Source organism: Rhinolophus sinicus, linkage group LG03 (genome assembly GCF_036562045.2).
Source record: "Rhinolophus sinicus isolate RSC01 linkage group LG03, ASM3656204v1, whole genome shotgun sequence".
NCBI lineage: Eukaryota > Metazoa > Chordata > Mammalia > Chiroptera > Rhinolophidae > Rhinolophus > Rhinolophus sinicus.
This window is the reverse complement of record NC_133753.1, coordinates 100,734,020-100,749,749: the sequence shown is the minus strand read 5'-3', so window position 1 is coordinate 100,749,749 and position 15,730 is coordinate 100,734,020. Positions and strand designations below refer to the sequence as shown.

Sequence of the window (15,730 nt, the reverse complement as noted above, 5' to 3'; positions counted from 1 at the left end):
AATCCTGAGAGGGCTTGACTCCTTGGCTAGGGAAGAAGACAATGGCTAGGTCACCAGACTGGCCTCACCGTCCACAGTGAAGCCACAGTCCCTCTGTGGTGAGCAGAGGAGGCTGCTGGCCGTTCTGACATCATCAGTGGGCTAACCTTGGAACCTATCTCCATCCCTGCCATGTGGGGTCCTGGACAGGCCCTGGCAGTGGGTCTTGGAAGGGCTCTTCAGAGCCTGTCCACTGGGATCCTGGAGAGCCAGTGACAGGCCTGGTGCACTGTGGCGTCCCAGTCGTAGCCGTAGGTCCCCAGCCTTAGGGAAGGACCACAGTAAGGACGTAAGGAGTCAACACGCCAGCAGCCCAAAGACCCTTCATGCTGATACCTGCTCACAACCCCTTGAGGGGGGCTGGATGAGCAGCTCAGACTCGGACCCCTTGAACCTCCTTGGAATCTTGCAGACCTGGGCCTACAAGGACATGTCTACAAAGCCACCTGAGGATCTGCCCACAATGAACTGGAAGACCCTGAAAATAGACTGGTAGGATAAGGCCACCCCCAGGCACCCACTGTGTTCTTGGCAAGGGCCAGAGGCAGCTGGAAAAAGCCTGAGAGGGGCCTGGAGTCACCCCGGCCCAGCCAGGATCCCAGCTCTGCCACTCTGCTGTGTGACTCCCACAAGGGGCAGAAACTCTCTGAGCCTCCACTTCCCCATCGCTGCTGGGATTAAATGATGAGACCCTGAAAGCAGCTGACATGAGCAAGTGTGGGGAAGGGTTGGAAACACCGTCGCCCTGACCTTGCCTGTTGCTCTGGGCTGGGGCAGCTGGAGGGGCCCCACTGGACAGAGCTCCTGCGGCGTGTGGAGCTCGGCCACACTTCTCTCCTCCAGCTGCTTCCTATGGTTTCCTGGGCCTTTTTGTCCCTCACCACTGTCCTCTTGATCACTGTCATTCTCTCACCTGCCCCCATCTCCTCTCTCCAGGGCCTGTGGCTGGGGGCTAGAGAGGAGAGGAGGGTAACCCTGGGGGCCTAGACTGTCGGCTTACCTGGCCCATCCCACCTGACTCAGGAGCAGATGAGCCCTGCAGGCCTCCCATTCCCTCTTAGCACCTGCCCCACCCTAGGCTTGCCCGCCAGCCTGGTCCGTACCACATCTGCTCTTGCTCTGCCCTATGCTACATGCTACGTGGGCACGTCCCTGGTCGGAGCTGCCATCCACCCCTCCCCATGGCCTATGCACCAGCCGGCCCTTCTCCTCCACGCTTCCTCTTCCTGATGTGAAAACACACAGCAGGGACCACAGGGTGCAAATCAGTCCTGGGACACTGGTTCTTTGATGTCTAGAAGGTAAGCTTTAGGGGACTGGACTGTGACCCCTCGGATGGGAGGCCAGCACCCTCCCAGAGCGTGAGGAATACCAAGTGACTAAACGGATGAATGAACGTGTGGACTCCCCAGGTCCCAGTGCCCACAGACCCAAGCCTGGATCCATACCTCTTATAGTGTGGGGGCCACCTCTTAGCACCCCTGCCCCAGAGCAGAGCTCCAGGGCAGCGGAGCCCTTGGTCTGGATGAGATCCAGGATGGGGGCTGTAAGAAGCTCTGCATGGCAGGACACTCCCAAACACCACCCTTTCTGCCTCCACCAAGTGTCCTGGGCCCCTCTTTCTCCTCAGTGTGATTTTTCACCCAGGTCCCTGGGTTCCTTCAACACAAGGCACTTCCACCTGGCATTTTATCTCTCTTTTGTTCCCTGTAACAATCTACAAGGCAGGCCCTGTATCCCCCGTCTTAGCAGTCAAGGAAGCCAGAGCCCAGAAAGTCTGCCTTTAGCCAAGGTTTATACAGCTAGAAAGGCACAGCAAGCTAGGGTTGGAGACACCCAGTCAGGGTTTGGGGTGCCCCTCCCACATTGGCGATTCTTGGGGAGAAGGGGTGACATGCTGGGATGGACATTCTGTGATGCTGGCCTCTCTGGGTCTCAGCTCATCTATGAAACAGGAATGATGTTAACACTTCCCTGGCATAGAGGAAATGAGCAGCAAAGGCCGCTGCTGTTAATAAAACAAGAATCCCACACCTACCTACCCGTGCGACCCACCTGGGCCTAGGTGGGGTGGGGCCAGGTGACTTAATTCCTTCCTGCAGGCAAGAAGCCTAGCTCTTCCTTTCCTAGGGAGCCAATGTCCCCTCCCCCGACAGAAATGGGAGAGGCCTTACCTGGGATCCAGGTGCACCTGGGGGTCCTGGGGGACCATGTGGTCCAGGGGGACCTGTCAGCAGAGTGACAGATGGTCACCTGGGGCCAGAGAAGCCCCTCGTCCCCCATCAGCTCTGGAAAGGGACATTCCCACCCTTCCACCCCAGCCCCTACCCTGGGTCTGTCTCCATGGACAGCAAATAAAAGGTCAGTGAATGAATGGTGGGGGAAGGGGGCGCCTTGCCCATTCTCAGAGCGGACAGCCCACCTCCATCCACTCTCTCCATGCAGCCCGTATACCCCAGCCTGCCCCTCCTCTCAGGGCCTCATCTACGGGGCCACCTGCATCAACCCTAGCCGCCGGTCCCCTGGCAAATTTTTCCCACATCTGCCCCTTCTTCGGACCTTGGACCTGACCTCTCCGAGGTCATCCTTCTTACCTGGGTTACTACAACTACTTCCTGACCATCCAGACACCCAGAACAACCATTCAGTAAGGTGCCTCTCAGCCTGACCCCTCCACCCCCTTCCCCACATACCCTCCTGAAAGTTCCTCTGCTTCTGTGTCATTGCCAAAGCTGTTCCTTCCTCCTGGAGCTTCTCCATTCCCTCCACATCCCCGCAAATCGTTTCCTACTGGCCTTTCCTACTAGTCTCAGGCTGAGCATCAGCTCCCTCAGGAAGCCTCCCCACCTACCCCCACTGCTCCCCTAGGCAGACCCTCGACGTGGACCAGCCACCACTCCTGGCTGCTCTCAGTTTACATGTCTGTCTCGCCCATATGCCAGGGAATGCCCAGAGGGTCAGGCTGGGCGACCTGTGTCCAGCATGGGGGACAGCGTTCACGACTGAACTTCCAGCACACTTGGGAAAGTGAGGCTTATGTCCCTGGTGGCACGTAGGGACCTGTACCTCCTGGGCTGCAGGGAGCCCCCTGCTGGGCTGTCCCAATGCACCCCCATGTTTGAGGAGGACAGGTGCAGGAAAGTGTACCCCAGGTGGGGTGCACAGCTGGACTGAGTCTAGTTACGAAACAAACCTTCTCTCTCCAGTCAGAGCAAATCACCTGAGGTCCCCAGGTACTCTCAAGTTCACTCCCTCATCTCCTCCCAGCAATCCCTCACCTTTGAAATGAGGCCTGCCCTGGCCTGGCCTGGCCCTCACCCAGCCCTGCTTTCCATCCATCACTCTCTCAGATCTATGGACTTTACTTTCAACATTTGCACAGTTTGCCTTCCTCCACTAGAATGTAAGTAACACCAGTGTCCCGGGGACCCAGAGCACTGCCCAGCAGGTAGGACCATGCTCAGTGAATATTTGCCAAATGTGTAGGAGAGTAAACAAATGACAGGGAGTGATTGCTCTGGGCCCGGGGACATCCACACAGGGTTTCAGTGGCCCCTGCCATCCACGCCCCCTCCTTCCAGGGAGAGTCTGGGGGAGGTGGGGATCCAGCCAGACCCAGGCTCAGCCCATCAAACCCCAGGGCCATCCCCTCCCCTGGGCCCCTGGTTTCTACCTAAAGGCCATGGGCCTGCTGCCTCTCATAGGTACCTGCCCCACCTGAGCCTCCCCAGTGCTCACCCCGAGCTCCTGGGCCTGGGACTCCAGTGCACCCCCACCTGGTCCACACGAGGGCAGCCCTGAACTGCTTCATGTGGATGTCAGGAGCTTGGGGTCCTGTGTCCAGTCACACAGGCAAGATGCCACTCAGAAGCCAGACGCCTCCCCTCAGGCCACACAGCAGGTTAGGGCAGACCAACTTCCCAGCACCCTGCCAAGGCCAGAGCCCCCAGACAACCCCCCAAGGTGTCTTGGCCTGGGCCAAACCCAGGAAGGGGTACCCACTCCAGGCCAGCCTTGTTGTTGTTCTCTGCACTTACCTGGAGGGCCAGGGGGACCCCGGGGCCCTGGGACCCCTGCCAGCACCGTGTCCACGGCAGAAGCCAGCTGTGAGTCTCCATCTATGGGAAGAGCAGGTGGCTGTGACGTCAGGGTGGAGCCGCCATGGCTGGGAGGCTGAAACTGAGGTCCCCCCGAAGCCAGGACAGGCACCCCAGGCCCTGCTGGGCCTCAGAGCAGCCCTGGCAAAGAGATGTTATTGCTCCCACTGCTCAGAAGAGCACACAGAGGCCAGGTCAAAGGGCTTCATATAAAGACAAACTCCTTCCTGAATATTCCAGGCCCTTACATTCTGGCCCCACCTTGCTCATTTCCCCAATGCCTTAGGCTGGCACTCTCTTCCAGGCTCCACCCATGTGCCCATCCTGATATACCCAGCTGGCTCACTCCATCGGGGCCTCCTCCAGGAAGCCCTCCCTGCTCACCCTCTGAGCTGCCTCCATCAGGGCCTGAGGGTAGGGTGGGGTCTGTCTCCCATGACCTGGGTTCTTCTAGGGCGAGCTACACGTGACTTCTCCCTGCCCCATCCTCAGAGCCTGGCCAGGGCAGCCAGAGGCTACCTCTGCCGCCCCTCTCTCCACACATGGGCTTTTCCACACGTAGGCAGGTGTTTCTGGGCGCTCAGATGTACCCTCTTGCATTAGCTTGTGGCCCCTGAGGGCAGGAGTCTGTTTGTTTTGCTCACTGATGCATCCCCAGTGACAACACACCGTAGGTACTCAATCAACATTTGTTGGATAAGCTGCAGTGATGGCATTTGTGACAAGGAGATGTGATAACGGATGATCTCAGTGGTGCTGCCATCATTAGGTGGGGAAACTGAAGCCAGGCCAAAGAGCAGAGTGACGTTTGGGGTGTCAGGACCCCAGGGGCAGGAGCTAAGCACCAGGGCAGAAACAGGTCATGCGGGGGCCAAAGTGGGATGGGGGAGCGGTATTGAAGCAGAGGGACCTCCACCTGGTGGAGTCTACTCCCAAGCTGACTCCCCACTCACTGCTGGGTCCCTTCACGGGGTCCTCTGGGGAGGGCTGATCCCCCAGCGGACAGGGCAGCTTAGGCCTGCCCCCGCCCCCCCTCAGGTTGACACTCACTGTCCTTGTCGGTTGGTGGCTGTAGGGAGTAGAGGACGCCTTGGGGGCCATTTGGAGGAAGGCCCGGACTGCCTGCTGGGCCAGGAGGGCCAGGGGGTCCGGGGCGCCCCATCTCTCCAGGAAGCCCACGGGGCCCTGGCGGCCCCAAGAGGCCTGCAAATGGGGAGAAGAGGAGTCATGTGAGGGTTGGGCCCGGCAGCCACCATTACTGACAGGAAACAGGCCCTGAAGGGGACAGAACTGAGGTCAGTGGCGGCCTCTAGATCACAGTCTTCATGGAGGGCTGTCCTGGAATATAAATGAAATGGCTTCCCCTTCCCGGCCCCCTGCAGATGGAACTCTGGGGCAGCTTGGTGGCAGGGGAGGGAGAAAGGAACAGCTCTGGCCTGGTACCCTCTGTCCCCTCTAGGAAACCTCAGCTCTGGGGAAAGAGCACCAAGGGTGCCAGCCAGGCTGACCAGGGGTCACTCCGCTGCAGGACCCAGGAGGAGTTTGTGGCCCTCTGGGGGTGTTGTTTAAATGGCTGAGAACAACCCCTAGCTCCTGGCAGCCCCACTCCAACACCGGCACTCACAGCTCCCAGAGCATTCTCTTCTTCCTGCAGCCCAGTGCCTGGGACGGGCAGCAGTTAGGGTGCCGGTGGAGGAGGTGAGCCTGGCGTCTCCGCCAGGTGGGAATCATTCGCCCCAGCAAGAGCAGGAGGTGCATGGGATGCTTCGCCTGCTTGGAGAGGGGGAAACCCCAGCCCCCAGCCCCCAGTGGACAAAGGACAAAGTCAGTGTCCTTACCGGGAGGTCCTGCTGGGCCTTTCTCTCCTGCCTGGCCCCGGTCACCTTTGGAGCCTGGGGGCCCTGCAGGCCCTGGTGGTCCCGTCTGCCCCGGGGGCCCTGGGGAGAGAACGAGAAGAGGCCTGAGGACACTGTGGGCTAAGCTGGTGGCTCCAGGCCTGACCACCTGTGCTGTCTGGTCAGACCTGCGCCCAGGAGCCCCACCCACCTGTGGCTTCCCCGGTGGAGCAAGGGGCTCACAGTCAGCTCAAATCAGTCATTACAGTTTATACAACATTTCTGTCCCTATTGACTTCTATGATCTCAAAAGCTGCTTTTGTTCCCATTCCACATGTGGGGAAACTGAGGTGCAAAAAGGTGTGGTCCCTTGCTCAAGGTGGCAGAGCCAGGCTGGAGATGAGTCAGGACCCTTTCTCCACATCTTTCGGCCTCCCTGCTCAGGGTTGGGAATCAGGCTTGTGGTAAAGAGCTCCCCAGTAAGGCCTCCTCAGAGGCCCCAGAAAGCCCCAAAGGACACGCCTGCCCAGCTCTGTGGTCTCCAGGCCCCAAGGGTGGGCTAGAGGAGACAGAGCAGTAAGAAGCCCGTCATGTGGCCTGGCGACAGCCCCTTCTCTCTCTGGAATGGCTGGAGAGTGTGCTCAGAAATGCTTGCTGGACCGATGTAAGGGCTTGCTCTGCCTCTTTGGGTCCCTCCAGCTCCAAATGCGCGTGACTATGGTCCTGGAGGAAAGGCTTTACAGGGGCCACTGGTTTGGGGAGACCGCCTGCTCTCTGGGATTCCAGGGAGCACGCCGGTGTCACCATTTGTAGGGTTTGTGCCTCACCTGGTGGCCATTCCTTGGAACTGCACTTCCCTGGGAAAAAGAAAGGTCTGTCCCAGAAGACTTAGAGCTCCTCCCATCCCCCAGGGGGGTTGGGGCCTGGGTCCTCCTGCAGATGGGAATCTTCTTCCTCTTCAGTCACAGAAGAGGGCATGGAGCAGCCCTCTGTGGTGGGACCTTAGGGACAGTGGCTAGAGAAGTAGGCCAGGGGGTCCAGAGTGAGACGTTCCCCCACGCCCACAGCAGGCGTGGGCTCACCCCTCCTCCCACGGCCTCAGCCTCATCAGAAGAATGCAGAATATCTGCTTCTCTCATGGCCCCAGAAATAGCCACTGGAGGTTAATTCTCCCACAGAGGGGGTTGCTTTCTCCCCTCTGAACAGGATGGGCATATACATGAAACAGGGCAGAAGAGACAGGAAAGAGGGGTTCAGGGAGTGTGCTCGGTGCTGAGTCAGGGCAAGGGTGCTAAGAAGCTGGCGGCTCAACTGGGAGAGAGGAGAGCATCACCTCCAAAGTTCCCCAGTGGGGCCAGGAATCATGGGGACAAAGCCCCTGGTTCGCTGGGTGACCCCAGGAGTCACTTCTCTGAGCCTGTTTTCTCCTCTGTAATTCCAAGCTTTATGAGCTTACTGGAATGATGAGAAAGGCTATCTGTCCAGCCTAGGGTAATATAAAAATATTTAATAACTGGCACTGCATGGATACTGACAAGTCAGAAGAGACACCAGCCTTAAATCCCTGAGTTCAGCCATGCTGACAGGTGCCAGCTAAACATCCACCCAGGTAAAGGCTCCGCACCGTACCTGGCACAAGGTAGGCATTCAACAATTCAAGCTACTACTATCACAGTATCATTACTATTTGCAGGCCCAGAGGATGGAGCCCCAGCCAATGAATGAAAGCTGGAGAGAGAAATTGTTATCCCTGACTTTAAAATGTGGAGGGAAGGGAGAAAATAACACGGCAGCAGGTGTCCTCCAACTCCAGTCAGAGAGTTTAGCAAGGAAGCCCCAGAAGATGGTGGGGGGCAGTGAGTCCCCTGTCCCTGGGGGTATGCCGGCAGGGGCTGCTGTAAATTGAGCCAACCAAGGAGGAGGCTGGGCTGGGGGCCTAAATGAAGGTGCTAAGGGACAGCAAGGCAGCTAATGAGGACAGTAGCTGGACTGTAAGGCAGTAAGGAACGGTGGGGACTGTGGCACACTGCAGAGCTGGGCGGGACGTGATGGGGCAGACATGCCTTAGCTGCAGCCAATTGCTTCCATGCAGGACTGCTGGCCCCAGTGACTAGATCTTTTATTTTTCTAAGAGAAGCTAGAAATCCTGATTTTTATGTGAAATCCTCCAGTTTTTAAATGTTAGCTCAACTTTTCAAAATGCCATGTGGGCACGTGTGACCCAGAGGCCTAGTGTGTGACCTACATGTGGACGCCCTGGGAGGCCATGCCCCCGGCCTCTTTGGCTGATCTGAGCCCTGTCCTGGAGGCCTCACTCACCAGCCGGGCCTGTGGGCCTTCTTCGGGGCCCCGGGTGTGCCAGAGGGATAGCATCAGGGAGGAAGTCTTCATTCCAGGGTGGTGGGGTGCTCTGGGGTGCCGGCAGATCATTGTCTGGGCTTGAGGGTCGCTCCGCTGCTTCCAGTAGGAGAACCTGGGCCAGAGAAGGGCAGAGGGTCAGGCTCAGGCCAGGCCAGGGACACGTGCGGACAGGGATGGTGCCTCATGAGACCCGCAGCTGCCCACTGCTGGGTTGGGCAGTGACTCTCCTCAGCGGAACCACCACACCCTTTGCGAGAATGTTCTCCCACCCCTGCCCTCCTCTCCTTCCCATTTCAGGACAGCCCTCCTGGACCCTCAGGCTCAAGCAGGACCCCATCAGACCCTGTCAGAGATCCTGCACATTTCTTCTACAGCAGCCATCGCTGGGATTGGAGAAATGACTATGGTCACGCCCACGTCACTGGCTCCTCCCAAGGAGGGCACTGGGCACACTTGTCCCCCACACTGCCTGGCTCAGGGCACAAACAAGGCGGTCAGGGAATGTTTATGGATGAATGGAAGGGGGGAGGGCGGAAGGAAGATAAGGAAAGAACAAAGAAAAAGAGAGTGAGGGAGAGAGAAAGACCAAAAAGGAGAGAAAGAAGAAGAAAGAGAGGGAGCGATATGGAGGAAACAAGGGAAGGGAAGGGAAGGAAAGGGAAGGGAAGGGAAGGGAAGGGAAGGGAAGGGAAGGGAAGGGAAGGGAAGGGAGAAAGCAAGCAAGCAAGCAAGCAAGCAAGCAAGCAAGCTTGTCCTCTCCCCTTGAGGGAAGCAGGGGTCAAAGACTACAAAGACCCAGGGCCTAGGCAGAGAGACTCCCTAATTCCGATGAACTGGGAGCCAGACCTGGGGCGTGGGCCCTAGGCGTGAAGACCTGCTGCCTCCAAAGAGGCCAGCAGGGGGCGCTGCGTGCTCAGGATCAGCGCAGGGCAGGCCGACAGGTGCAGAGAACCTAAGGAGGGCCATGGGGGGCTGGGGAGGGCTTGGGTCTCTGAGCTGTATTAAATGGAGTCCGGCTTCCGGCTCCCATGCCATGTGTCCCTGGTTTTAGTGCCCCGTCTACCCGACGGGGAGGAAGAAGCCTGCTGTCTCAGGTTCCCTCTAGACTTCTGGAGCCAGACCCCTGCATCCTGCTGGAGTGCTAGACAAAACCACCCGCCACCCCGTGATTAAGGGGGGTCTGAGAACAGGGCTGAGAGTTGGCCTATCTGGGGGGTCCCATGCTTGTCATGATCACTGGTGTCTAATTCCACAGACATTGCTCCCCAAGGCAATCAAACCCCAGCCCCCAAGTCTGAAACCCATCCCGACCCAACCTGGGCCCACCCCAACACCAGAGTCCAGAGGCCTCTCCTGAACTGACCCCTGCCTCCCCACTTCCGAAGGATCGGGGCCTGTGCATTTGGCCTCCCCTCGGCCCCACCCCAGTGCCTTTGGGTCTGGCCTGCCTGTGCTCTCGGCCATGGCAGGTCTCCCCTGGCCTGTGGCCCCGGGGTCCACGGCAGCCCCTTGTCATCCCTCCCTCCATCTGCCCCCTTCCCCAGCACAGCAGTGGGATGAGGGCCTCATGCCAAGCAAATCCTTCCCCGTCCACTCCCTCAAATTGCCAATGTCCCCACGCAAGTGCCCTCCTCATCCTGCCCTGCCCGTCCTGGGCGTCACCTTCAGCTCCCCCATTCTGCTGTATTCTAGGAGCCCTGAGCCACCCCAGGACCGCTTACGCCCCGAGACTCTCCACCTCCAGCCCCTTGCTCCTACAGGGCCCTCTGCCAGCCCTGCCCTTCCCTCTTGAGGAAGACCCGGAGACTCCAGTGAGCTGTGCTCTCCTGCTTGCAGTCTGTCACCCTCTGAGCAGAAGAAGGCCGTCCGCTTAGCCCCTGTACACTGGCTTTGTGCCAACGGCCGGGGTGGGGGAGCAATACCACCAGCTGGGCCCTCGGGAAACGGGACCACCTGGATCAGGCGTCCTCCTGCTCTTGGTACCAGATCCTGGCACAGGTTAAGTGCCGCCCGATGGGGGAGGCACAGGCCCTGCTGCCATGCGGGCTGGTTTGAATCCCAGCTCTCCCACCAGGTGGCCGCTATGTGACCTTGTGCAAGCACCATGACTTCTGTGAGCCTCAGTTTTCCCATCGGCAAAATACAGGTGATAACACTGACCCTGTAGGCTCATGAGAGAATAGGGGTGTGTAGCCCATGGGCTCCCGGTTCCTCCTGCTGATGCTGGTGGCTCACAGGGACAAACAGCTGCCTTCACAGGGCTCAGGCCCTGGGCGGGGCGGAGGTGTCCGAGGAGTGCAGCAAAGGGTCCTCCTGAGCACCCCCACCTCCACCAGTTCTGCAGTGTCTCTGGGCCTGGGTGACAGAGTCTCCGAGGATCCTTGAGAACCAAGTGTCTCAGGGTTTCCATCTGTGTTGGGCAGGTGGGCTCCTGCCGCAAGAGGCTCTGGTGGCATCTCTGAGCCCCTTTCCTACCTGGTCCTCAGGGCCCATGAGGCAGGAAGGGTCACTGTGGCCACATCACAGGCAAGGTAGAAATAGCGGTTCAGAGACACAAGTGACTTGCTTAAGGTCATCCAGCAAGCAGACAGTAAGGCCAGAGCCCCATTGGAGCCTCGTCCACCTCCCCACAACCCGGCCACAGCCGTGGCCATGGCAGAGCTTCATGGAGGCACAGAGACGGGCAGCAGCTGGCTCAGATCACACAGCAGCATGGGGCTGGAACCCAGTCTCCTGAGCCTGGAAACCCTGGGAGGAGGGGAGGGTTACGATTCCTGCCTCAACTGCAGCGTGTTCACTGGGAAGCTGGCTGGACGGTCAGTCAAGGGCTCTGGGGCAGTGGAGGAGCCAGGGAGGAGGGGCAGGGAGACGTGGCTGTGGATGGCTGGTGATGGGGGGACCCAGAGCAGTGGGCATGAGGACAACTGGTAGGACGCGGTGCCTGAGGCTTGGGGGCAGGGAGGTGGGTGAAGGTGGGAGGGACTGCCGCAATTGTGGCCTGGCTCCGGGGATGGTGGGATTGCCACCAATCAAACAGGGGCATGGAAGAAGGCAAGACTGGGGGTGAAGGTGACCAGTATGGGGGTGTGGGTTGAGTTGCAGTGGGTTGAGTTTCAAGGGAACTTCCATATGGACATATTTAACAGGGAGTAGTCACGAGCAGCAGGGGTAAGAGCAGCTTGGAGGGATTAAAGGTGGGACTGCTCTGAGCTCCTGGGGGCAGCCCCTGGTGGTCTCTCATGGCCAGGCTCTGGGCTTCCTGGAGGGAACTACCACATGCAGCCTTGTTCCTACACAAAAGGTCTGGCTCACCTCTCCCTAGGCCACTTCCCATACAGATACCAAGACCCACAGAGCCCACGGACCCAGGCAGAGGGGCACTGACCACAGCCACGCTAGCATCCGCCCCGGCTGGAGTCCAAGCCCTCCTAGCCTGGCCGGGGACGTCCTCCTGGAGAAACTGATCCTACCCCTGCCGGGCATGAGCTCACCAGGGCGGGCAGCAGTAGGCGTGGGGATTCGGCCCAAGAAAACCAGACCGCGACCTTCGAGGGCAGCGGCCCTATTGATGTCATTGTGGCTTAGCTGAGTGGCACCAGACATCAGCCGAACTCCAGGCTCCTATGACCCTCACGCAGGGAAGTTCCCTCGGGCTCCCTCCCACTCCTTGTGGTCCATGAAGTCAGAGTATAAACGGGGGGGGGGAGAAGAAGGAAAGCAGGAAGCTTTGTCCTGCTGGCCTTCTGCCCTACCTTCTTCCAACAGCCATTCCAGATGTCCCAGGAAAAGAGGGTAGCAGGGATCCCAGCTCAATTGCTATGTCTGGGTCCTTGGGTAACTCAGGTACCCATAGCAAGTTAAGATAGAGCAGGCCTTGATGGTTGCCCGAACCCCACCACCCCCTCTTCCCTTGCTCCAGAACTCCCTATTGTGTACCCGTGGGTATGTCTCAGAGGAAGAATCCTAATTGTCCAGGTACTCATTTTCCCAGCTCCCTTGCAACTAAGGTGTGGGTATATAGCCCACTGCTGGCCAATGAGACATAATGAGTCTGTTGGGATGCTTTGCTTCACCCACTACTTCCTGACTTTGAACACAGTGTTAGGACGTGATGCCTTGTGCTACAGCAGCCACTTTATAGGCATGAAGCACGGACCATAAGGACAAAAAACAATTCACTAAAGAGGGAAGGGAAGGCTGTGAAGAGCGTGGGTTCTTGAGCCACCAAACCAATGCTAGGACCACCTACTCCAGGACCTTTAGTTGAACAAACAATAAATGCCTTTAAGGAATAAGCTGCCAATAGCTAGGTTTCTGTTACTTATACCTGAATGAGTCCCTCCTCACACACCAAAACGGCTTCTTGTCTAAGGGAGCATAGCTCAGCTTTCCGGCCTCTGGGCTGCTACTCTGTATGTCACTTGGTTTGACTGGCTCTGCCGTCAGCCACCAGACTGCAGCCTCTGGCCTGGCTGACTCCAGCTCCATGTCCCTGACCCCTGCAGGCTGGCCTGGCCCTGGTACAGCCCCTGGGGATGCTGGGCTGATCTGACAAGTCACCCACATTGTGTCCCTCTCCCTCTCCAGGCCACTGCCTCTCAAGGTCCTCTGACCCAAGCCAACGAGACTCCTAGTGGCCCTGTGTCTCTTAGAGACACTTAGACATGGAGCAGGCAGGTGGGCAGCTAGAATGAGACAGGACACAGGAGCTGAGATAGGAGTCTCTCAGCCTCCACCTGGGAATCCAGAACGAGATGGGCTGCTGAGCTGGACTCCCCACAAGGAGGGTGGTGCAGCTACCTGCCTGCACACCCCAGACTCAAGCTACCTCTCCCATTCCCCACCCAAGAGCCACCTGAGCTGCCCCCTGTATACCAGCCTCAAAATGACCCAGTGAGGGGCAGAGAAGTGACTCCTTCAATTTCCATTTTCCAGGGCAGCAGACTGAGGCCCAGAGCTAAGCGGAACCTGCCCAGACAGAGCTATTGCCAGGACAGGGTCCTAGCCCTGCCTCCTCCCACACATCCTGCCGTCCCTGCCCCATGCTCCAAGGTCTGCAGAGTGGCCACAGTACTCACGCTCAGGACCAGAGAGCAGGCCTGGCCCCCGGCTTGCTGCCTGAGACCGTGCTGCAGGGGCCAAGCTGGAGGGAGGTGTCAGGGCCAGGAAGATGAGGGAAGGAATTGCTCATGGCAGGAGGGCATGGGTGAGGGCCAGGTGGGTGGGGACAGATGGCACTGTGCCAGTCCTCCCCCAGAGCTGTGACTTTTAACACCCTGAGGTCCTGGGCTGGGGCCAGGGCAGACTGTGGGCCGCTGCTCTGCCAAACCATGCAGAGGCTTCAGGTGCCTGGAAAATGTCTGTCAGGCAGCTGGCCCGGGGTCCCCACCTTCTCTAAAATCTTGGGTGCCAGAATTTCACCCTAGCATCTTCCCCAGTACCCCAGCCCCTCCTAGGGCAGCCCCATCCCCGGCTTGGCCCACAGGGCAGCATCTGCTCCCTGAAGACTTCCACCCCCAGTCCCACAGAGCCACTGACCCCCAGGACACAGGGTCCCCAGCCTGGCCTGTGTGTCCATGTGTGTATGTGTGGTATCTGTGTGTATATTGTATCTATGTATGTGTCTGTGTGTCCATGTGTATGTGTGTGTCTATGTCTATGTGTGTCTCTGTGTCTTTATATGTCTATGTATGTGGACGTGGTATCTGTGTGTACATGTATGTTGTGTTTATGTATGAGTTTGTCCATGTGTATCAGTGTGTCTCTGTGGTATCCGTGTGTGTGTGTGTGTGTGTGTGTGTGTGTGTGTGTGTACACATGTGTCTGCAGGGGGGCTCTCCTGGGCTGGGGGCCTGACTGCTGGGCCTGCTCTCAGGGCTTTTGCTGTGGGGGGTCTGTCAGCCCACCTGGTGCTCTGGCCTCACTCTGTCCTTCCTGCCAGCTGGCCACGCTCGCACTGCCTCCTATGGCCAGGACACCCCCTCCTGGCCTGCACTACCTGCCCCAGCTGGGAGCTCTGCCTCAGACTCGGGTAAATCCAGCCTCCCAGTGCCAGGTGACCTCCCGCCCTCTGCAGTTTCGCTGCCCCAAGTGGCTCCGTGGAGAATTAGAGGCCTGTCTTCCCCTAGGCCCAGCCCCTCTAGCCAGTCACTCGGTGTCTGCTCTCAGACCCTATGAGGTACTAAAGAGAACGCGCCCAGCCCCTACCGCCCTACTTTGCCTTCTCCACACCTGTACCAGCCCAGGGCTTTCTCCATATGAGTGAGCTTGGGGGCAGGCCAGAGTGACCGGGAATACCACCCAGCAGATGCCTCGCCCCGTGAGGGATGCGAGCGCCTCACCCCTGAGGGCCCCCACTGCAGCATGCTTTGCACCAGCTCCTGGAGGGGTCTCCTGGGTAACCTGCCCCAGCAACCCACCTGCACCTTGAATATCTTCCTCTTCCCTGACTTACTTCCTCTCTCCTCTCTCAGTGCCCGCATGGGGCCATCACAAATTAATACTTATCCTTTATCAGTCCTTCTGCCTCTGGGGTGACCTGCTCCTGCCCCTGATGTAGACAGGCTGAGGGCTGGCTGGTGCTGGGAGGCTTCTCCTCCATCAGCTCCTCTGTGCCCAGCCCCTTTGCCATGCAGTGGCAGGAGGAGCCACAGTTGGGGACAGCAGCCCTGGGGGGACAGCAGCCCTGGGGGGACAGCAGCCCTGGGGGGACAGCAGCCCTGGGGGCACAGCCACTACCTCTTCTTTCAAGTGAGGACTCAACTTCTGGGCATCCACCCTCTCAGCCCCCAAGGCCTACACTGAGACCAGCCTCTGCCCAGGACCCTCAGATCTGCTGCTTTCCCCACTCCTCTTTCCAACTCCGGGAGGCTGAACCAACCTTCAGAAGGCCACCCAGAGCCACCTAGCCGCAGCAGTACCCAGCACCTGGGGCCAGGTTGCTCAGGCCTGCTGGGCTCCCTGCGGCTAGGGTTTCCCCAGCCACACACTCTGCAGGTACCTAATACACCCTCCCACCAGCCAAATCCCCAGGCCCAGGCTCCCCAAACCGTCTGACCTTGGCCTCCAGCGTGATCAGTCGCTCACTCATGTCGCTGAGCCGGGTACAGTTCATGCATTCTAAAAGAAAAGAGCCCAGATGAGAGTGGAGTATAGCTACTAGGGAGAGAGCCACCCAGCCTCCAGGTATCAGGCGGGGAAATCTCTGATTTCCTTCTTATAGGTATGCCTATAAGAACTTTTATTGGAAAACTCCTACTCATCCTTCAGGGCCTTATCATCAGCATCCCTTCCATGTAAATGAATTAAGAGGAGATAAAATTCAGGCCCTGCCTGAACTCCTAGCCTCCTTTCTGAACGCCCACAGCACATTGTACCATCCGTTTATTCAGCAAAGTG

General features: G+C 58.5%; 1 protein-coding gene across 3 annotated transcripts in view; it reads right to left on the bottom strand.

Annotated features, from left to right (window-relative positions):
• COL26A1 (collagen type XXVI alpha 1 chain) overlaps window positions 1–15,730 on the bottom strand; it is a 196,173-nt gene that overhangs the window by 12,071 nt on the left and 168,372 nt on the right. For all 3 annotated transcript variants that reach the window (XM_074328373.1, XM_074328372.1, XM_019752812.2), the window contains exons 4-9: window positions 15,390–15,451; window positions 8,291–8,444; window positions 5,975–6,073; window positions 5,187–5,339; window positions 4,077–4,157; window positions 2,214–2,266 (exon numbers count right to left, since the gene is read on the bottom strand). In XM_074328373.1, coding sequence (XP_074184474.1) covers window positions 2,214–2,266; window positions 4,077–4,157; window positions 5,187–5,339; window positions 5,975–6,073; window positions 8,291–8,444; window positions 15,390–15,451 — 602 coding nt within the window. The remainder of the gene's footprint in view (window positions 1–2,213; window positions 2,267–4,076; window positions 4,158–5,186; window positions 5,340–5,974; window positions 6,074–8,290; window positions 8,445–15,389; window positions 15,452–15,730) is intronic.